This window comes from Gymnoscopelus braueri, assembly GCF_963280865.1.
Source record: "Gymnoscopelus braueri genome assembly, chromosome: 17".
Lineage (NCBI taxonomy): Eukaryota > Metazoa > Chordata > Actinopteri > Myctophiformes > Myctophidae > Gymnoscopelus > Gymnoscopelus braueri.
Window position 1 is genome coordinate 24,979,699 of NC_137617.1, and position 22,655 is coordinate 25,002,353.

General features: G+C 40.5%; 2 protein-coding genes across 3 annotated transcripts; one reads left to right on the forward strand and one right to left on the reverse strand.

Annotated features, from left to right (window-relative positions):
- The first annotated feature begins 1,464 nt into the window (after positions 1-1,464).
- Positions 1,465-9,107, forward strand: cluap1 (clusterin associated protein 1). 2 transcript variants are annotated; one of them, XM_080456106.1, is made up of 13 exons: positions 1,465-1,516; positions 1,763-1,890; positions 2,048-2,159; positions 2,275-2,359; positions 2,551-2,730; positions 3,441-3,536; positions 4,488-4,571; positions 5,182-5,315; positions 5,782-5,923; positions 6,201-6,273; positions 6,470-6,580; positions 6,673-6,725; positions 8,469-9,107. In XM_080456106.1, exons 2-13 carry the CDS (start codon positions 1,869-1,871, stop codon positions 8,646-8,648), a joined length of 1,272 nt encoding a protein of 423 aa, XP_080312232.1. In that variant the 5' UTR covers positions 1,465-1,516; positions 1,763-1,868; the 3' UTR covers positions 8,649-9,107. The 2 variants fall into 2 exon arrangements, with proteins under 2 accessions (XP_080312232.1, XP_080312231.1); XM_080456105.1 differs by having other exon boundaries at positions 1,485-1,890.
- Positions 9,108-9,229: 122 nt separating this feature from the next.
- On the reverse strand, positions 9,230-22,649 carry nlrc3 (NLR family, CARD domain containing 3). Its single transcript, XM_080456104.1, has 19 exons — positions 22,441-22,649; positions 20,746-20,925; positions 20,102-20,365; positions 18,190-19,945; positions 17,878-17,964; positions 17,597-17,680; positions 17,144-17,227; positions 16,518-16,601; positions 16,164-16,247; positions 15,645-15,728; positions 15,214-15,297; positions 14,566-14,649; positions 14,114-14,197; positions 13,027-13,110; positions 12,806-12,889; positions 12,532-12,615; positions 11,561-11,644; positions 10,599-10,682; positions 9,230-10,485 (listed from the first exon to the last, which is right to left on the reverse strand). Exons 2-19 carry the CDS (start codon positions 20,864-20,866, stop codon positions 10,395-10,397), a joined length of 3,411 nt encoding a protein of 1,136 aa, XP_080312230.1. The 5' UTR covers positions 20,867-20,925; positions 22,441-22,649; the 3' UTR covers positions 9,230-10,394.
- Positions 22,650-22,655: the final 6 nt, after the last annotated feature.

The following is a 22,655-nucleotide window of genomic DNA, read 5'->3' on the forward strand; positions in this document are numbered from 1 at the left end:
CCAATGTCAAGAGATAGACAAAAGTTAATTTTCTTGGCCGATGACTGTAATCAACCTATGCCTGGTAATACAGTGTATGAAACCACTGGGAGTCTCCTGAGTCTGCTAAATGACACACGTTGTAATAAACTAGATAAGCAGCTGTCACTGCTGTAACAGGTGGTGCCTATTCCATGCTGTTAGATATGGGGCTTCTTGAATATCTCAATGTATAAATACATTTAAAATACATTATTAATCAATTATATAATCAATTATATACATTGATTGATTGATTGATTGATTGATTGATTGATTGATTGATTGATTGATTGATTGATGCATATTCAATACAATATCTCAAAATATAGCAATGTGTAATAAACAAATTATTTTTTTGTCCGGATTTGATAAGTGGAAGCCATTATAGCTACATTCTGTATATTAAGGGTTAGAGGCAAGAAGAGTTTAAATTGAACATACTGATTTTGTGGTTATAATCTGTATTATTACAGACATTTCATATTGGCTATTGCAGTCACAGTAAGTAGGTATTAGTCTAGCGAGCCTATTGATCTTCAACCCATGATACATTTTATTTAAAAACAATAGTCTTAATTATACCTTGCACATAAAGCATTTTGAGTTTACTAATGAGATGTCCTAAATTTCAAATGTGTTCAAATAAATGATCTAAATTAAAGTGTATAGTTCACTCAAAGGCTGTTGAAAACAAGTTTTATCAATGTAATAATAATAATACCAACACTGGGCTTTATAGTCTACATGTTGACCATACCAGGTTAATATCCTATCCTAATTTGAGAACATGCAAAATAATCAACAACTTCTATGCAAATAAAATTCTCAAAGAAATGTTGCCTACCGTCAGAGAAAGCGTCTCCAGATGTTCCGATGTGTGGCGTGTGTGATAAACTGTACTGTAGCCTGTATACTTGGCTGTAGCAGATTGATATCTAGCCCATCAGGGTGGGTGGTGATACGTAGCCAAAGCCCCCTTTGAAATACAGACAGTCTGTTGCTGGATGATCATGATGATGATGTGGATGTCATGATGATTAATGTTTAATGTATTTAACTACATTGATGATAATGTAACTAAATAATAATAATAACCTAATAATAATTATGTATTATGATTAGGAATAATAGGCTAATACTATTGACACCAAGACTATACTAACAACAACAATAATACTATTACACCAATAGGCTAATAATAATAATAATTATTATTATTATATTATAATAATAATTATAACAATAATATATTCATTATTATTACCTCTTATTATTATTATTATTATTATTATTATTATTATTATTATTATTATTGGAGACGCATGTAAAAAAAATCTTCCAGACGTTAAATTCGGGTATGGTTCTTTATCTACTGTTACATCAACTAATAAATCGTTACAGTCTGTTTGTCTGCTTTGACTTTCCGTAGTACTGGGTTCCATAGCGACAACACACAATCACAACCTGTGAGAGCTGGGTTGGCTAACGGCTAACGGTAACTGAGATAAAGCGACAACAAACATTTCTACCCTTTTAAGAAAACAGCTTCATGTGTTATTTGTGGTTACAATGTGTGTCCGCTTTCTCCTTTCATACGTTGTGATTAAATTGTTGTCGCATTTAGAGCTAGTATAACCGAGTTAGCTATAGCTGGCTACCTTTTTATAATCTAAATTGGCTCCTTATATGTTGCTTACTGGGCTAATTACGTTAATTTGTGTATCGTTTCATTGTGCTACAGTCTTGGGAAATAATCTTCCTTTCTAAAGCTACCAGGAACAATAAGACACACATCCTCATCTAAATTCATATTAAAACTTGAGTGTGTATCCAGAAGTGCCAGGATTATGTCCTTTAGAGACCTGAGAAGTAAGTACAATTCACTGTCATCCTTCATTAAAAAAACAACATTTTAATAGGTTTTGAATCGGAGCTGGAGCTTGCTTACCTTTTAAAACACGTGTTGTTCTGTAACATATTGGTCATCAAGGCTACCATTTAATAAGAGTTTATTTTCACTTGTCAGATTTCACAGAAATGATGAGGGCCTTGGGCTACCCTCGCCTGATATCTATGGAAAACTTCAGAACACCCAACTTTACTCTGGTAGCAGAAATACTGTTGTGGCTGGTAAAGAGGTACGCTGTTTTGAGCTACAACACAGACTGTGTGTCATTAAGTAGGCTATTACTTTATTTAAAGATTGTGCAAGTGAAGCAGCATACTGTAATCTTTCATTGTCTGAACATGCAGGTATGAGCCCCAAATGGACATTCCCAGTGATGTGGACACAGAGTCAGACAGAATATTCTTCATCAAGGCCGTGGCACAGTTCATGGTGATATCATTGATACCTCAACATCACCATTTTATTTCAGATTATATTAGCAGGCCAAGCCTGCAGCTAGCAAATCTCTGTTATCACTGTCATTATAGGTGAAAATGGTCAAATTGTGTAATTTCTTTAGTTGTTGTATGAAGAAGTATATACTGTAAGGCTAATTTTCTTCACCTTTCACCTGTTTGCAGGCAACTAAAGCTCATATCAAGCTGAACACCAAGCGTCTCTATCAGGCTGATGGCTATGCAGTGAAAGAGATGCTGAAGATCACTTCAGTGCTCTACGGTGCTATGAAGACCAAAGAGATGGCCTCAGGAGACCGAGTGGAGGATGACAACAGCATGTTCAAGTTTGACCTGGGATCTCGGGTAAGCCAGAACAATGGATTCAGCTCTAGTGTTGTGTAGTATGGTACTGCCTGCAGTAGGGTATTGTCATCTCTCCTCTTTGTGCATCTGTCTCTGCGTTCGTCTGTGAAACAAAGAACTCAAGAATTGACGGGCAGATTTTCATGAAACTTTGTGGGAATGATCAGTTGGCTACCCGAGTTAAAAAGGTCACGGTCAATATTCATTATTATTAATCAGTCATCCCCAATACAGGTGCGTTTAATTTAGTTATGTTTGAAGCATAGTTTCATGAGTCAAGAACTGAAAGTGATAGGGCTGCACATCTCATATTGTTGCGGTCGAAAGTGGTCAAAGTCTGTCTGGGGGTTTTCACATACTGAACCAATGAAAAGTATAAAAATGAGCTTGTGACTAATAATAAGTAATAACTACCATACATTGAATCCATTGGAACACAGGTTATTTTTTCATTTCCTGAAAAATCACGGTTTTGGAGGTTTCCACCTGACGACAATATATTATTGTATTGCAATAATAATAACAGAGTGCTTTTAGTGGGAGATATTGGCACTCATCAGAATGTCTCTCAGCCAATCACAATGGGAGGTCAAAATTCACTGTGGAAAATATAGGATATAATATAAATCTTAAGAGAGGTGTAAAAGGTATTATACATATGGTATAATGTTCAGCAGTGGACTCAGCCTCACGCCTGCCTCTTCCTTCAGGTTGCAGACCTGAAAACAGCTCGCCAGCTGGCCTCAGAGATCACAACTACTGGAGCATCCCTCTATGACCTACTGGGAAAGGAAGTAGACCTGCGAGTGAGATATCACACACACACACACACACACACACACACACACACACACACACACACACACACACACACACACACACACACACACACACACACACACACAGTTTGTACACATCTGCACACATGTGAACCAGTTGTCAAGGGTAAACATACTACTGTACCAATACTACTTTATTTTGCTCTAACAAAGTACCCGACTTTTTTTTATTTTTTTTAGAGAATTTCTTTGAAATAATCAGAAAAAATGGAACTACTTTTGATTGGGTCTGCTGTAATTTCTCCTTCAATCACAAGATGCCAATCAAGACAACCATTGAATGAGATTACAAAGCTATTTGAATGAGACACTTTTCATTTGGACTGAAAAGAAGACATGTAGACTAGAATGTTAGTTCAGTACATTATAATTGCACAGAAGATTCAAATCAGTTATGCTTTGTCTTTGTACGACATAAAATTGCTGCCTTTCAGTGTAATTTGACAGTCTCTTAACACATTCCCTGCCAGAGGGTTTTTTTTATTTTACTTCCCCCAGTGCCAGTGTTTAAATTTTTTTTACACAGGAGCCGAGATACAGGATTTTAAAGTAATAAGTTAACCAAGGAGTGAATGGAGCTAGAAATCTTTGGATCGTGATATCTCTGGTTCTGTGTGGATAAATTGAAAAAAAAAAGACAAAAAAAAAAACGGTTATACTCGTGGATGGCAGTTTTTTGGCAGTAAACGGGTGTATTTTTCAGGTAAAGTGTTAAAAAAAGAGGCGATTCCCTTTTCAAGGTCACGAATACAATCGGTTGTGAATGGTGTCGACCAGTTAAAATAATTGTATAACTCAAAATAGAGCTGTAACAGTGCTATGTTTTGAAGTATGTATTAAGAGTTGTTGTGTTTGTTTTGTGTATACTGAAGTGCCAAACTTTGAACTTTTTCTTAACTCTTTCTCTGTCTCCTCCAGGAAATGAGAACTGCTGCCATCGCCAGACCTCTAGAGATCAATGAGACTGAGAAGGCCCTGAGAGCAGCCATTAAGGAGGTTCTGGTATGTTTTACACCTTGCTGAATTGATTAATTAATGTGCCTGAAATATGCACTTACATATGTATTCTAGTAATGTGATAATGGAAATAAACCTGGTTTACATGATTAGATCACTAGAGGGGTTCCTCTCCAAGAATGTCCTGCCCGATTGTTCTGCATTTTCAACATGTCATAGCTTTAGTTTCACATGACCAGTTCTTTAAAATGAGTTTCCTTCCAAAAATATTATTGCCTGCCACCATGATGTTAACCATTTTACTGCATCCATGATCATTGTTTTCCATGACCCCAGATGCATAAAAAAACAACAACGTCAAAGGAATCAGATACACGGTACTGAAAGATTTGGCAAAATCCTAGCTGTGTTAAATGGCGTCTCTCCAATAATGGCATTCATCCGATGAAGCATATCACACCACCTGAATAATCTAGTAACTGCCTAAATCGGACTATGATAGATGATAAGTGTGTCTAAATGGACTGACTCAATAAGCTGGATAACTGAACAGAGTGTAGTCTGCATTGTATGCATAGTAGCAGCTTTCCCAGTCGGGCAGGTTTCCTTTTCTCTCTCATTCACGTATCCGTGGTTCCATGTGTTCCTGGTGCAGGAAAGTGTGGAGAAGACCAAAGACATGCTGAACAACGTAGCTTCTGATGAGACCAACCTGGAGGCCAAGACCGAGAAGAGGAAACAGGAGCTGGAGAGAAACAAAAAGAGGCTTCAGACACTGCAGAGTGTTAGGTGAGATCATAGGCAGCTGGGACCAGTTGTCCAATTACTGTCTTGCGGAAGATATATGGGTCAAATGCATCTGTATAAATAACCTATACGGTGTCTCACTTAATTGTATGACAAAGGGTGATTAGGCCTATGTGATCATCATGCTTGAACATTTTTATTTAAAATAATGCCTTTAAAAAGAAGAGAAAAAAACAAACAAACTGAAACGTCCCTGGTGCCTTTTACACTAAACAAGAACAAGATTTAGGATGGCAGAATTCCATTTGAAACTTGGGCAAGTTAACTTTTTGAACGACAGTTTAACTCCCATCTGTATTCAAGATATTCTAAAGTTGTTACCTTGAATGCAATAAGATGATGCCCAGAGATGCCTTATCTTCTCAGAGAGGAACCTGCCTTTAAAAACAACCAACAAGGGAAAACTACATGTTGCAAACACTAACTATTCTCTTTCAATCTCTCCCAGGCCGGCTTTCATGGACGAGTATGAAAAGATTGAGGAGGAGCTTCAGAAGCAGTATGAGACCTATGTGGAGAAGTTCAGGAACCTCAGTTACCTGGAGTCTCAGCTGGACGACTACCACAGACTAGAGCAGGAGCGCTTTGAGGTGTGTGTGTGTGTGTGTGTGTGTGTGTGTGTGTGTGTGTGTGTGTGTGTGTGTGTGTGTGTGTGTGTGTGTGTGTGTGTGTGTGTGTGTGTGTGTGTGTGTGTGTGTGTGTGTGTGTGTGTGTGTGTGTGTGTGTGTGTGTGTGTGTGTGTGTGTGTGTGTGTGTGTGTGTGTGCGTGCGTGCGTGCGTGCGTGCGTGCGTGACAGACTAGCATGCACTATATACTTTTGGGGTCCTTGAAATGGAAAAAGTTTGAGAACCACTACTCCTTTACAGGAAACGGAGAACACTCTGAGGCAGATGCAGCAGAAAGTACAGGAGGAGGAGAGGAGGATGATGAAGAATGGTGGTAAGACACACACACACAGCTCTGTCTCACTGTCTGAGCTCATAATAAACCATTCATACAGGTCACAACAATGTTTTGTTTCCTTTCAGAGATATGAAGTACGCGATGCAACGCATCGCGTACTACGCTTGTAGATCTGCTCTCTAAATAGCTGATATATACTCACTTTGAGAACCACTGATCTAATTCTCTGCAGTGAAAGACGAGGACTCTGACATGGACATCCCAGAAGATGAAGGCTCAGACAGTGACATGGAGGACCACCGGCCCTCGAAACCACGGCCCACCCGAAACTCCACTGTGGCAGGTAAACGTAAGACGACGTAAAAAAAAAGAAAAGTAGTTTATTTAACATTTTCTTTCATTAGGAGCTTAACCTCTATACTGTTTACTCCCCAGGGCGAGCTGGTTCTCGATTCATCGGTAACATGCAAGGTGCTGAAAGCGAAGAGGTTAGTACTATCGCCATGGCAGTATGCACACCAAACACCTCATGTCAGAATGCTGCACTGAAATTGACTTGTGTGCCATTAGACTCATCATACAGGGAATAAAAGAGCCAAACAGCTTTCCCTATGGCTTTCAAGTCCAGAGTCCAGAATGGTTCTCTTCTCTCTGCTGCTAACTATCTTTAAGATTTAATATTTTTTTTACAGCTACTCTGCCGCAGGACCTTACCATGTGCTCCATTTCCATTTGACCCTCTCTTTCTACATATCATTTTTATATGCTATTAAAGTAATTTTTTTATATAATTTTATACTTTTTCTAAACTGACTCCAGTGCTTCTCTGCACCAATTGTCATCCATTGTCCACTTCAACTTCCTCAGTTTCTGTCTCTGACTCCAGCATCATTTCAACTATGTAACCTTTCCCTCTCCTTATGCATTTCAAAAGCCTAACGTGTCTGCCTCCAGAAGCTCATTCCCTCGTCCCCACACACGAAGGAAAGGAAAGGTTTGTGCAGCTCTGGGATGTATTGGACAGTTCCTTCCTCAATTAACGTGAAGAAATTCACCACATCATGTTCTGTAGTATCATGTTCTGTAGATGCCAGTTTACAACATCCTTTAGTTTGTGTACATCCCCCCAAGCTCCCTCCACAAAAAACAGCATTTCCATTAAAGTGCCTTCTTGCAAATAAACAGCTGGGTGTAAAGGGCTTGACATACAGTACTTTGTTGCACGTGGTGTCACACATCGAAAATAGTAGATCTACAAGCTCACAACAGACTTGTTGTGAGCTTGTAGATTGGCTATTTTCAGTTCACTGATACGCAACTAAGTATAATTATGCAGTGTTTGCTAGCTACTGTATACAGACCAGTATGAGCCTACTGCAACTCCCTCCTTGCTGGTGCCCCGGCATCTGCCATCAGACCTCTGGAGCTTGTTCAGAAAGCTCCAGCTCGTCTGGTGTTCAACCGCCCCAAGTTCTCCCACACAACTATCCTTCTCCATTCTCTACACTGGCTCCCCGTAGCAGCTCGCATCCAGTTTAAGACCCTGGTGCTAGCCTATAGGGCAGTGAAAGGAACAGCTCCTTCTTACGTCCAGGCTATGGTCAAGGCTTACACTCCTGCCCGACCACTTCGGTCTGCCATCTCGGGGCGACTGATTGCCTCGTCGCTCAGGGGTTCTTCTAGCCGATCTACACGGTCACAGCTTTTTTCTGTTCTCGCCCCACAGTGGTGGAATGAACTCCCCACTGATGTCAGGACATCAGAGTCACTGCCCAGCTTTCACCGCAGGCTGAAAACCCACCTCTTCAGGAAACACTACCCTTCCTCTTTGCCTTGCCTATACTTGTTGTCAATTAGTTGTACGAGCTCTTGTCTTATTGGATCTTGTTTATTCAATGCACTTATTTGTTTTAGCTCTTGCTCATTTGATTTTCCTATTTGTCTCATCTGTTTAAGAAAGTAGGTAGCTGATATATTGCACTTTTACCCTAGTGCTAGGTATACTCTTAGTTGCTTGTTTTAGAAGAGAATGTACTTAATACTTATGGTGATTAGTAGTTTCCTTGCCTACCTATGTTGAATGCACTTATTGTAAGTCGCTTTGGATAAAAGGTAAATGACTAATGTAATGTTATGTAATGAGCCTCATTAGGAATTGGCCACTCAGACCCATTCAAACCACTTTGCGGTGGTTATTTAAGTACCTGTTATCTGCGTGATCGCTCTTGCAGACGGAGGACAGTGAAATTGACGTGGACGAGGATGATGAAGATGACGAAGAGGAGGAGGAGGAGAACGAGGACCTAGAGGATGAAAATGAAAGTCTGGAGGGATCAGCGTCCAAGGTCACCCGACCCCCCAGAGGGACCCTTAAACCCCAGCTATTGGAGGAGAGTGATAATGACTTCTGAATGGACATACATGTATGGACTGGTCTTGTACACATGCGTCACGTGTATACACACACACATGCATGTGCTCCCTCTCTCTCTTTCTCACACTCGCATACACACACACACACACACACACACACACTCTACTCTGCCTCACTGTTTCAGCTCATAAGAAACCATTCATACAGGTCACTTTGTTTCCCTTGAGAGATATTAACTATTTATTACTACAACACACTAGGATGACTTCTCAAAGAACAGCTAAATGTAAAGGGTCAATTTTTATACACAGATTACACAACACTGAGGACGTTGCTATGTAACTATTGTATTTTTTTGCAAATTTATATAAGGTGATATCTTTTGTCCGATAAAAAAATACGTATTGAAAGTCTCATTTGTGTCATCGGAGGTCACATGAAAAGGTAAAAACGTTGCAGCGTTCATGGCATCCGGTGCGACTCAACAAAAGACTTGCAGTCCACCACAACGCAGGTTCTCACTCAATAAGATGACAATGGAAGCCAAAGAGGCCTCATCTCCGCCTCCATTACTGGCAGTCACTATGACGACAGTATGAATTAAACACATGAACAGACCAAATAATAATGTGATGCTTTATTATCTGAAGCTGGGTAGATTCTCAGGAAAGCGTACAAGAATGAGAAAGAGAATAATGTGTTCTAAAGGTCACTCAGCTGAATGTTTAGCATTGTGGTGGGGCTGTCAAGGACACAAAAGAAGGGTGACAGAAGAGGCGAGTTAGAACCTACACTGAAAAGCTCTATTTTTTTTAAATAGATGTCACATATATTAGCCATTAAGAACTGGGTGTCGGAATGAACAAATCTAAGTGTTCGGTAATGTGAAAAGAACACTTTGCCTGACCACTATCCACTGCAGATGAATCACCCATTCAATGTGTCCAGGACTGACTGCTCACGCTCTGCATCAAATAAATAAGAACGTGTTTTATTACGTAAGGATTTTTTATTGCTAAAGAATTTAAAGTGATCCATTGGGGCATACAGTACAAGCATTACAATTGTCATAAAAAAAGATCCTCTAGGACATAAGTTATTGTTAAACTTGCCAAAACTTGCATACTTACATTCAAAATTCACCTTTATTAAAGAAAGGCTGAGGAGCTACAGCTACTGTACTGTACCTGTTTACCCCATGTGCCCCTGGTGTGGTATTATTTAATGGAGAGACAAGTCTAGTATTTGTGTCAAATTTGTATCTGGGGCTTTTTTAAATCATGTGCAGATGTTCATAATAGTGGACTTACTTTATTTATATCAATTGCAGTATCAATAGAGGTGGATTGTATGTTATTCATAATATTTATAAATACATGTGCATGAATACTGTAATATAACATTTGATATTTAACATGTACCATTTAATATTTACACATACGTATAGTGCTCTATATTTTAAAGTGATTTGAAACTATAAATAACAATAATATAATATCACAGAGAGATGTATCCAGTACAGGTCCACCAAATATATATAGTAAATAATGTAAATATCTAATAGCGTATTTAATGCATTTACAACAATGCATTTTTAGTTATATGCCTGTCTGTCAACAGTAGCATAAGCACACATCACAAGTAGCCAAGGTGAATCACAATTTACGTCAAGTGGAATTCATTCATTCCAACTGAATGACGTGTTACGTCACATGTTATTTCATTACAATGACCTTCATGATAGAAGGATGAAGATATGGGAGCTCTTTTTTCAAACTCTGGTTCAGATATCCACGACACAGTCAGGAGAGTTGGTCGTGATGGCATCAGATATCACCTTTGCCCCAGATTGTCCGATGCCATTTCCCTGCAAGCTACAGGGTTGATTTTGGCATTAGCAAAATGGTAGCACTCTATGTACAATACATTACATGTACTCACAAAGGTCTATACAGCAAGGGTACACGTGAAGAGGTGGAGGACTCACTTTATGTATGTCAGCTGGTGGTTTCCTTTCAAGGCTGTGGCAATGAATATGGCTCCATCCATACCCAGAGAGTTCTCCTGAAGACTAAATACAACAGATTAACATGCATAAATACACACAGAGAAGCACTCACTACACTCGTGTCATCAAATGCAAGGTTTTCAGAAAGAAAAGCTATAGCTTGCAATTAAATGAAAGGAAGTGAAATTCTGCACCAGGACATTATTTTCTTAATCAAAGAGTGACATACACAGCAAAATGTGGAGTGTTATTTCAACTCCTGAGTGTAATGGTAAATGGTAAATGTATGCATTTGTGCATACATATAGCGCTTTTATCCAAAGCGCTTTTCATAGATTGTGCATTGCATTCACCCATTCACACACACCGATGGCGGAGGAAACCATGCAAGGCACCAACCGGCTCATCGGGAGCAATTAGGGGTAAGAAATTACCGTAAGTCTTTCCCCCCATCTTGCTGTGTATGTATGAATTTATAAGAGCCTTTGGGTATTGCCCTAACCTTTTATATACTACATGCTTTTTAGAGTTACTCATTTGATCTTGAAACGCATACTTCAGTATGTTCCAGTAGGTTAAGGTCACTAAAGTAGCATTTGCCAGAGGGAATTGGTAAGGATTCAGGGAGACAGGATGAGGCGTTGAACAAGGCAACCCACGTATCAGAAAGCATAATGTTGCTATATCTTTATAACATAAAAGCAATTCCCACTTTGACAACTAGCACAAAGGCACAGCGCACTTACTTTTTGCTTAAATCTGAAATTTTAAGTTTTTCAAGAGAGAAGCAATCCCTATGATTTTTCTTCTCCAATTCATGTTGATACAGTACAGTACTTTTATGTACTGTATTGTGATCACATTACTGCCCTTTGTAAAAAAAAACATCAGTATTACCAAATGGAACACAGTACTCAGCCATGTGATCCATAGACACTCACTTCAAAGATTTGAGGCTTCTATTGTGTTTCAAAGCATTGGCCAGGGCCTTGGCTCCCTCCATCCCTACACAGTTTCCTCGCAGGCTGAAACACAGTGGACACAAAGTAATATTAGGGCCACAAGAATAGAACAAGACAAACAAAATTCAGTTTGCCAGAATGTGGCAGCAGGTACTCAGTACTATAGTGATTTCTTACTGGAGGCAAAATTAAGTGTTTTCAAGGAAGTGATTGCCGGGGAGAAAAGGTATACAAATGCATTTGTTTTGCATTAAATACAAAATACAAAAAAGCTTCTTGCTAAGGAGGAGGATGAGTGAGAATAATAAAAAAAGATAAAGATATAAATAGGTCAACACCCAGGCTCTCGTTATCCAACCTTGGCACATCAGCCCTCAGCTGGATAACATGTCTGGCACAAATTTGTTTATACCCAAAGCCATTAGGCTTATTCATTCACAAAGAAAACGATATATGGTGTAATGCTGGTATATTCCAAGGGAGTTGGCTCACAACACGCAAGGTGCTGCTGGTGTGCCTCACCGTTGTTCGACCAAAACCTTTGTACCCAGATACACCCCAATGTCTCCTCAACCATCAATTCTACCAAACCATCCACAGCAACTGTGTCTAGTGGCCGAGTTTCATCCCTGTTTGACATGTGGCACTCACATGCACAGTGAGCTCTTTCAGTAGCAAGGTCACTCGCTGACTGATGACCTATCAACACAAGCTTATCCTTGGCTCCATGCTAGTGTGCCTGAATTAAGCGTAAGCTAGAGCCTTCCTTGTTCTTTGAGATATACAGTAATTAGTTGTACTATATGGGATGTTAATGCAAGTTGCATTGTCTGAGGTTTACAAAGGGGGGTTCTAAGACAAGCAAATGTTCTAAGAAAAGCAATAGTGAGCGTGGACAAAGGTCAAGTGACCAAAAGAGATAATAAGCAGAAACACAGATATGAACTTACTCTAATGTATGTAGGGCTTTGTTGCACATCAGAGCTTCTGCCATTGCAATGGCCCCACTTCCCCCAGCTGAGACACCCTGGAGACTAGAGAGATGATGCATAACACAAACATAAACATACATACATGCATAGTCGTGCACATTCACAAACCATTGACCAAAAAATCACTGTACGAAAAAGGAGAACCCTAACATGTTGCAATGATCAGATCGCTGATCGCTTTTGGTGAACCTATTGTTTTCAGTAATTATTTGTATATAAAAGTGCCACTAACCATAAAGTGCACAGAGTTGTGTTGGTCTTCAGGGCCTCAGCGAGAAAAATTACTCCTTCATCTCCGATTGCATTCTCTTGTAAACTGCAGCAGAGTATGCACATACAGAAATGCATTCACATCAGTAACAGGTAATCTACCTTTACAAATGTCCAAGAGACTATAGAGACTATAGAAGTAATATATAATGCTGCAATGCAAAAGATCAAAAGGTTTCTTACTCCAGGAGTTGAATTGTGGAATTGTACATCAGTGCATGAGCCAACGCTTTGGTGGCAGTGGACTTGACTAAATTCCACTGTAGACTGGCAAGAAGAGAAACACAGTACATTAAATACTAGGCTATTCTGTGACTATTTATAGGCACATTATCTTCTGCTACCAACATTAACTATATGTGCTGGTCACATATTGGCATGCCTGTGGCCCTTTGGGCCCCTAGGTGTGACTCATGGCAGACCCCTGAACAGTGTTTGTGCTGTCGAAGAATTCTGAGATGTGACATTTCAATTAACTCAAATACACAAAAATAATCCTCTCTACAGTTGTGGAAAGTTTTGTGAGATCTACATCTCGTCTTAGGGGCAAAGAATTTACTGCTTGTATTGACCGGCACAGCTGTAGAGTTAAGATCTGACCTGACTTGGTCTGGTCTGTTTTCTCTCAGACCAGTTATTATCAGATGACACTTAGGTCACAGGGATGGGCTTATTACTCTCATTGTTAATTCTTATCTGTTCCTGTTACTGGTGTGTTCTGTTGCAATGGGTATATAAACTGTGAACGTATGTTGTTCTGGGAGTCTGACAGTGTCCCATTGCGACATGTACGTTTGGCTCCAGTATCCGCATACTTTAAAATCTCTCATACTTTAAGATCCTTGTTGTGTCTGTTATACTTTCCGAGTACCCCAGTACAGATTGAATTGACAGTGCCAAGTTTGGTGTGGATCGGAGCCTGTGGCTCCCGGGCCGTGTGGCTATTCTCATGGCAGACCTCTGAACAGTGTTTCTGCCAATCGGAAGCGGATTGGAAGTTGCCTCGCGAGTCCAGATGTTAAGTTTATGACGTCCACCGTCCAACCAGGATGTATGTATCCATGTATTTTAAAGAATGTATTCCATGGCATTTTTAAGAATGTATCCCATGTATTCATATTACAAGTTTGCACTCAAAGGACACAATAGAAATATTAAGCTCTCAAGCTATTTTGCGTTTAATCCTTTTGACATACAAAATGTATGGTCATGTACTGTATATTTATATACATTTATATAAATAAAAACATCAATCAATCAAAATACTCACTGTAAAGAGGCGAGAGCTCGATTGACCTTGATCGCTTCAGCAATAGCTTTCACGCCTTCATCATGCAACAGGTTGGCTGTTAGACTGGAATAAAGCAACACACAAGTACGGTAAGTAATAAGTGTTTATTTAATTAAATAACAGTTGTGCTAGTCAAGTTTTTGGCAGGTTCACACAGTTAGTTAATCAATGTTTTATCATTAAACATAACGTAACGTAAATAACGTAAAACAAATGTTACCTCTGAGTACCCTAGGGGTACACGTACCCCCATTTGAGAAACACTGGTCTAAAGAAGCATAGAGTTATATTTTCATAGTCAGTGTTCCTGTTGATCTTCAACACCACATTACAGCCTTGACTGGTATACTCTAGATGGGGCATGTGTGTGTGTGGGCATTGCACCATCTCTGCATGGTGCAAGGGTCTTGTGTTTAATGCGTTTGACTCACTCCAGGTTCCTCAGAGAGCTGTTCTCCCGGAGTGCATGGGCCATTTCCTTCGCCCCCTCCACCCCGATGGAGTTCTCCCGCAGGCTAACAACAAGGGACACAAATGAAGGGGAGAACAACAGGAGGTAACTTTTGACCAAAAGCCTCTAGTCAAGACAATTCATTTATTCTCCTCACCTCACACGTTATCGCCAGCGCACTAACTCACATTTACAGATTATGAACCATTTGAATCTGTCCAATGAATGATGTCACTAGTAGGATACTATTTCTATGTACTATTAGAAACAGCTCAGAGAAGAGATTAGTTTTATTTGATTTTTTTGGCCCCAATACATTTTCTTGTTGGTGTGCCCCCCCAAAAAAGTAGATCACATGACTACAATGTCTCTGGTTCGATTTCGGCCAGAGACCTGAAATGCATGTGGTTCCCCGTCTCCACCACAGCTTCCTGTTTCTCTACACGCTTATACTGCAAATAAAGCCTAATAAAAGCATTGACAGCATTCTGTCATAAATGTTTTATGGCTTCTATTGAAGATGGCAGATATTCCTAATAGAACTTCCTAGGTCTGGATGCTGCTATGGGGAGATTACAGAAAAGTCAACAGGATGTTCAGAGCAGCATGGTATGGAGGTGGTACTCACTTTAAGGTAACAAGGCCGTGGTTCAGCTTCAGTGCCTGGGATAAAGCCGTCATCCCCTTGTTACTAATGGAGTTACTCTGAAGGCTGGCAACAGACCAAAATCCACAGAGGAACACGTATGAAAGAAATGAAATGAACTTTCGACAAAGTGTGACATGTCACTCGACCAAAAATACATAATGTTTCTTTTTCTCAGGGTTAGGGTTAGGTTATTTTTGTCTAGAGACTCATCACATGACACTGTCGCTGAAGCATAAATGAGGTTTTAAGACACAGCAGCAAATGACCGGTTATCAACACTGTATGACCAGCAAACCTTGTGTGCAAGTCAAACTTTTTAGATTAACAGATTATATTATATTTTCAAATTACGTTACACTGTTTGTACAGTATGTGAATGCATGATGTTTTATTGATTGAAGTGTACTAACTGCAGAGAGATGAGTGTGTGGTTGACTTTCAGACTCTGGGCCAGGGCAACTGCTCCTTTGTCCCCCAGCTGGTTGCTGCAGAGGCTAGTGACAAGAAAAAGAAATGTGTTCAGTCTCTTAGAACTGCTGGGGTCTCATATTTAGAGTACTTACAGCATATAATATGGTACAGGTAAACAAATGGTAACCAAGGAAGCTCCTTTCAACTGCAGCTTCACTATACATGTTCAAGCGTATACTGTAGCATAGTGTGGGGAGTCTATAGAATACAACAGGGAAATACACAATTTATGTAACACAGGCAGGATTTTCCACACCAAAGTGAGACCAAAGTGAAACAACAGAAAAATATAATACATATGCAGTATAACTGTATAATTGTGCTGCATTTTACGCTGCCACTGTTTTTGATGGTTGGTGGTCTGTGCTATTTAATTCGATGTTAAATGTAATATTAATTCAATATATGAAATAAATCCTCCTCAGTGTAATTAAAGTAATCTGATTTGTTACGGATACATCAGTTCTGTGAGAGTCCGGTTGATTTTCAGCGCATCAGCAATTCTTTTGGCTCCTTCCGCTCCGATTGAATTCTTCCGAACACTGGAATCATCAAAGGGAAATCATAGACAGAAAAGGAAGAATGTGAGAAAGACACAGCATATACAATTGAAACTCCCTCAAATGTGTATACTATACTTGCAACATGTGCTATAAACCCAATATCACAGACACAATAGGTAAGAAACACAAATCGGTTCTTATAAACTTACATTAAACTGTCATAATGTATCTCACACACACACACACACACACACACACACACACACACACACACACACAATAGATGACAGTTGCTTGGTGGTAACTTACTTCAGCGAGACAAGCTTGCGGTTGGTCTGCAGCACCTCTGCCAGAGCCCGAGCACCGTCTTCCTCTATGGAGTTGTTCTGGAAGCTGGCATGCAGTGACAACAATGATGAGGCACAACACATCTAACACTAAAGGGTGATTTGTACTTAGTTGCACACCTATGTCCAGTGTTTCCCAAACAATGGTTCAGGACCAATTTTTGTGGGTTGCGAATATCCCTTTATTTTTTTTTATTTCCTAAATTATTTTAATTATTCTAAAAGATTTTCAGATATAAATAATATATTATATATAATTTATATATATATAAAAAATGTTCTAGCATTTTCCAAGATAATAAAAAAAAACATATTTTGTAAGTTTGGGTCCCGAGGAGACATTAAATTTCTCTTTTAGGTCTCAAGCTGAAAAGTTTGGGAAACACTGGGTTTCGTACACCGAAAATAGTCGGCTCACAATGTGTCACAGCGTGACAAGTTGTGAGCTTGAAGATCTGCTATTTTCGGTGCGCAACGCAGTGCACAGCCAAGAATATATTAAGCATAAATCAGGCCAGTGACAGAAAATGCTATTCTGGCATTTTGCAAGCATCTGATGTTGCTCCTGTCACAAAAATGTTCACTTACTTGATTGACAGCAGGACTTGGTTCATTTTGAGGGCTTCTGCCAGTAACTTAACTCCTTTGGAACCAATGTTGTTGCTATGGACACTAAAACACAAAAAGATGGTTATAGTGGCTACAGGAATGGTACAATAACAACCAAAACTACTAATTGTAATCAATACTTCTAAATCAAGCACTGTGGTTTTTAATGTCACAAGAAAATTAGGCTGACAGTAATTTTCTTGAATACCACCACGAATAATCAATACAAGCACTGCTATAAAGGTCAACTGCAGGTGACTGTTGTTAAATGCATTATGTATTATTATTATTGTGAATACTTACCTTGATCAATCAATATCATCACTGAAGCAACGTTGAATAACAATAATGCAGAGTGCCATTTATTTATACAACTAATAATAATTCAATTGCAATCATAGTAGAATAATATAAAACAGTCATCTCACTCACTCTAGTGTGGTCAGTGTCCTGTTAACCAAGAGAGCACGGCTGAGGGCTTTGGCACCTTTGGTGCTGATCTTATTCTCTGCAAGACTGGTAGGACAAAGAAAATTATCGGTTTGTGGTTTATTTATAGGATTATGGCTTAGGCTGCTACAAAACCAGCATTCCCACTTAAAAGAGCAACTAGAAATCATCTTTTGAAATGGATACTGCATATGCTTTTTGTGTTATATCATTTCCTTCAAATGATGAATGCGTAGACTGTATCGATGCAAGCGTGACCTAACCTTAACTTCTGGATATGGCAGTCTTTGGCACTCAGCAAGCTTCCCAGCAGTTCCATGACATCATCTTTGAAGTGATTATTCTCTAGCCTGAAAAACAGATACGTCATTGTTTGCACCCCTGAAATACTCAATAAGATTTCCTGTAGATGAACAACAATGGCATTTCAGTTTCTCTGGAAATGTTTTGCAGTAAGTATGTGGATTAGTCCATAATGAAAAAATATGTTTTCATACTGTGATCTCTCAAAATGTCACGGTATACTGTGATACAATTCCTGTTTAAGAGAATGCTTTATTGATTGAGGATCTAACCTTAGACAGCTGCAGTACAGCAGCTGTGGGAGCAGACATTTAACAGTACTGTAGTTCAAACAAGCTGTTAGGTTGATCTCTTTGCTGCACTCTGTGGACACATGCAGTAGATAGGCCAGCACAACACAATGGGCATGTGTCAACTTCCCACCCAGGCTGCCAGCACGCAGATCTTCCTCTACACTCCTCAGCAGTTCTACATGTTGCAGCTCCTGCAGACAGTAGGCTAGATTGACCGCACGCAAGGAAACCGCGGCGCTCCCATGTGCCAAGAGACCTTGTAGAAACCCTGCCGCCCATGCCTTCTGGCTACCATCGTCTTTCCCAAGGGCCAACAGCCCTGCAAGAGGTTTTGCAGCCACAGGGCACAGCAGTCCTGTCAGGAAGCGCACAAACACATCAAAATGGCCAACATCGTCTTGCTGAGAGTGTTGTAAGGCGCTCCTGAAGTGGTTCTGGAAGCCGATCTTGGGCCAAGACATTGCGCTCTCTGAGAACAAGTCAAAGATGGCCCGCTTAGAGGAGACATGGTAGAAAGTAGCTGCCAGGAACTCCTGTACGGTCAAATGCGTAAACCGGTACACTGTGCAGATAACGGATTCCTCGTGAATAAGGACTCCAGCACCAAGACTGCTCTGAGTGGATGGTAGATCTACTCCATAGGTCTTGAGGTCCTGCTCACTAAATGTGTACTTGTGCTTGAGGAGCCCATAGAATGCCAGCCGCCCGAGACTCCCCAGCAGCTTTCGATTACCCCCATGGAGATGCTCTAGTTTTACAGGCTCTCTGCCTCTTGGTTCACCTGCTTCTGCCTTCATGGCACAGAACTGGCCATATAGTTCTGTACATGTCCTTGGGAGGCTTTCCTGGCTGGCTGTCTGCATGAGGTACTTCAGAGTATCGGTTACCAGCTGGCAAATTCTTGGCACATACGACATCAACATTAAGATCTTATGGGACTCCAAGTGTTCCCATATTTTATCGACAAAATCCTTCTCCAACACGTAGTGGTTTAGGAAGGTTTGGATATCCTTGGGGCTAAAGCCTGGGATCTCAGTCACCCTGTCAACCAATCCTCCAGGGATCAGTGAAGCCATTGTCGGCCTGGAAGTCACCCATATTGTGGCCTCAGGGAGCAGATTCCCCTGGATGATGTTGGTGACCAGGTCATCAATGGACACCTCTTTCGTGGGGTCAGTGCAGGGTGCTGCATCTGAGAAATTCAAACGACAACGGAATTCATCTAAGCCATCGAATATAAGCAACACCCGACAAGAGCCGTTCAAAACCAGACTAGGGTCTGGTAAATGAGGAAAGGCTAGCTTGATCAGCCTCTCAGCTGAAATCTTCTCCAAACAATTCAGCTCCCAGAAGGCGAAAGGCAGGACAAAGCTCAGATCTGTGCAAATAGACCCTTGGCCCCACTGCCTGATAAAGTGTCGAATCAAGGTACTTTTGCCAATCCCTGCCACCCCGATTGTCATGGAGACCCTAGGAGGCACACTAACCCGTGTCAGGGGTTCAAACAGTTTTGACAGACCAAGCTGCCGAATGTGACTTCTCCACTGCAGCGTACCGCCTCGAGTGGCTGCCACCTGCATGAGATCATGTTCCTTCTGCTGGAGGTCAGAAGGCCCATCAACCAGAAGCAAGGCTCGGGAAGAGACATTCAGGCTGGGGTGACAGATGGACTCCCTGGCTTTGTGTTGGCTGTACTGCTGTAAAAGCACCTCCTTTTGTTCATTCACCATGGGGTCTGGAAACAAAAGACAAATTGACTCATGTCTATCATACAGGGATGACGGAAATGAGTGTGGTGTGACTGACAGTTTTTAATATCTGTGCCACGTAAATGCAAATGAATGTTCACCCCTGTTCAGAATTTATTTTAGTTAAACTACAGGTCCATTACCATGTTTTGTGATGAGCTGGGATATCACAGAGTTGGAATTCTCTATATAGGCTTGAAGAGCATCTGAGCTTTGAGGGTCCTTGCTGATAAGGATGGTGGTGAACATGTCAACTCGCTCCTGCAACTGGCCAGGGGCAAGGATGCGGGTCTCCTCTGCTGCACTCAGCAGATCCAGCATTCTCATGTGGGATAGCGCCCCCTCCAGGAATGTGGTTGTAATGAAGCGCTGAAACTGCTGCTGATGCTTGTGGATCCAGCCAGTGTCTGGGCCAAAAGAGAAAAGGGAAGAAACTCAGAAGTGGCTCTGAGTCACTGGACACCATAATAATGATCGCTTTTGCAGCACATGCAGCACATCGCAAGCTGAGATTCCTTTCTGTGAAATGTTGGATTACACTAATTCAAGTTCAAACTGTTTTCTTAGGTGAGTGGATGATCTATATTGATTTTTTTTCTTATTCTTGAAACACTATGGTAGGAGGAAGAGTAGCGAAGACACAGGAATGAAGGTTCTTGTTTGGGTTGTCCACTCCAGGCTCAATATAGGTAGGTACAGGTACAGAAAGTAAAGTTTATTAATATATCACCTTCCCACAGCAGAGGCACTAAGTGCTTCTTCAATAAGATAGTGACCTTTACGATACCTTCCATTTCCTCCTTTGTTGAACAGCAGGGTGAAGATTGGAGGTCCACATAGCAATCTGCCTGCCATGTAATGCGCTTACTTCGGTCCATGAACGAATCGTAATGGGTGTTCCTCTCCATAGGAGAGTGGAATGATTCCTACCTTGAAATATTCCTATCTGAGCCTCCTCACCCTACGCCTGTAACACATACAAAGAGATACAATACAACTTAACAGATATGAATATGGTAAAAAATAATGGATGATGAAGAATAATGATGTCTCAATGAGTCAAAAGTCACGTGGCCGTAGTTTGTTCATGGTTAGGTGTAGTCATAGTGACGTTGCCGTGGTTTGTTTATGGTTATGTTGTCATAGTGATGTGGCCGTGGTTTGTTTATGGTTATGTCAGAGTGATGTGGCCGTGGTCTGCCTGCCGGCCGGCTGGCCCACCGGCCCTACCATTAGCCAATTTTAATATAGGATAGGAGGATAGGATATGTCAGTCATTTCAGTGCACAGAATACACACAACTGCAAGAGAACACAATCATTATTGAAGTAAGCACAGCATGCTCTGTGTAGCATTGACTAGTGTGTATAGCAAAACATGTCTTTCTTCACACTTGAAGTTTGAATAGGGGTTATTCAAACCTACAATTCTACTCCTTTGTAATCCAGTGTTAACTATATAGTGGGTGAGGTGATGCGCTACTAATATGAAACAGTACGAATGAAAGATATATTGCATTTGATCATCATCACATATGGGACCAGTAACTGAAATGAGATTGCAGAGTAACATTAGAGCCATTCATTTAAAATCTGTCAATGAGGATCTCTGAAGGTATACTTCACTGTAATCAATGGCCAATTCTGTTCAGCACCTCAACATTTCCAGTCTGCACGGATGTCTTTTGGAGTCTCACATTTGTTTTAATGTCAGTAAACCTAAAGCTGTGCATTATGATGTTGTGGTTCAAGCTAAACCCAAAACTGCTGCAAACACAAAAGTGAACTCTAAGGTAGATGGCAATTGTCTTCCTGTTTGGTCTGCATGCCTTGAAATCAGCACGCACAACGGAAGCTAAAAACCAAACCTCAGACTCTCGTATGGAGCTTCTTTCAGATGCTTAAATGCTGGCCGTCACCTTTTACTGAGATGAGTTATCAACCCATCCAAAATTCAAAACCAATAAGTGTCAAAACAATGTCAATTAAAAAAACAGTCAGAGAATGATACAAAGCAATGGATTGATGTGTGCTTGCAGTGAGTTTTAAACGAGAGAATCACCCAGTAACAATTGTAACTGGGTGTTACTACATGTCTACTAACTTTACTACACATACAACAAAGACCAGTAATAAAGGCACAGGCCAGTTCACCAACAAAACAAAAAAAACGACAGGAAACTTTCATAATGAAGAGGTGCTGACATAAAGTGTTGTGCAACAGCATTAATACACTGTGGCCACAAGAGACGGAAACCCTCCAGGACGAACACTCGAGTCTTGCCTTTTTCAGGGCGTGGATGTCAGAAAAGGTGAACTCATGATACTCAAAATATGAGAAAATTACAATGCATTACATTCTGCAGCTCAATACCAAGACCCATCAGTTTAGCATCAGTAGCTCCAGAGGTTCATTGTATGAAATACAGTCATGGTGCAGAAAACAAAGCTTTAAAATTCAGTGGATTACAGAACTCACTCACCATAGATATATTGCAATCAACCGTCAGTGGATGAGAGATGCTGTCTGAGCAAGAGATACATCTAATAAGACTACACTGTAGTAGCTCAGAAACAGAAAGCTTCACACAAGCTACAAGTGTGCAAGTGTAGATAACAGGAAGAACTCTGGCACTGAGGCTTTGAAACAGAAAATGGAACATGATCTACTTACTTACTGCAGTGCAAGTGATCAGCA

Bases quoted from the DNA above. Each gene is read 5' to 3' on its own strand.
- cluap1 (XM_080456106.1), top strand. From the start codon at position 1,869: ATGTCCTTTAGAGACCTGAGAA. The intron at 2,160-2,274 runs GTACGCTGTTTT...CTGAACATGCAG, and splicing joins CTGTTGTGGCTGGTAAAGAG to GTATGAGCCCCAAATGGACA. The intron at 5,316-5,781 runs GTGAGATCATAG...AATCTCTCCCAG, and splicing joins CAGACACTGCAGAGTGTTAG to GCCGGCTTTCATGGACGAGT.
- nlrc3 (XM_080456104.1), bottom strand. From the start codon at position 20,866: ATGGAGAGGAACACCCATTACGATTCGTTCATGGACCGAAGTAAGCGC. The intron at 19,946-20,101 runs GTAATGGACCTG...TTTTGTTTCCAG, and splicing joins CCAGCTCATCACAAAACATG to ACCCCATGGTGAATGAACAA. The intron at 17,965-18,189 runs GTTAGATCCTCA...TCTGTTTTTCAG, and splicing joins CTGTACTGCAGCTGTCTAAG to GCTAGAGAATAATCACTTCA.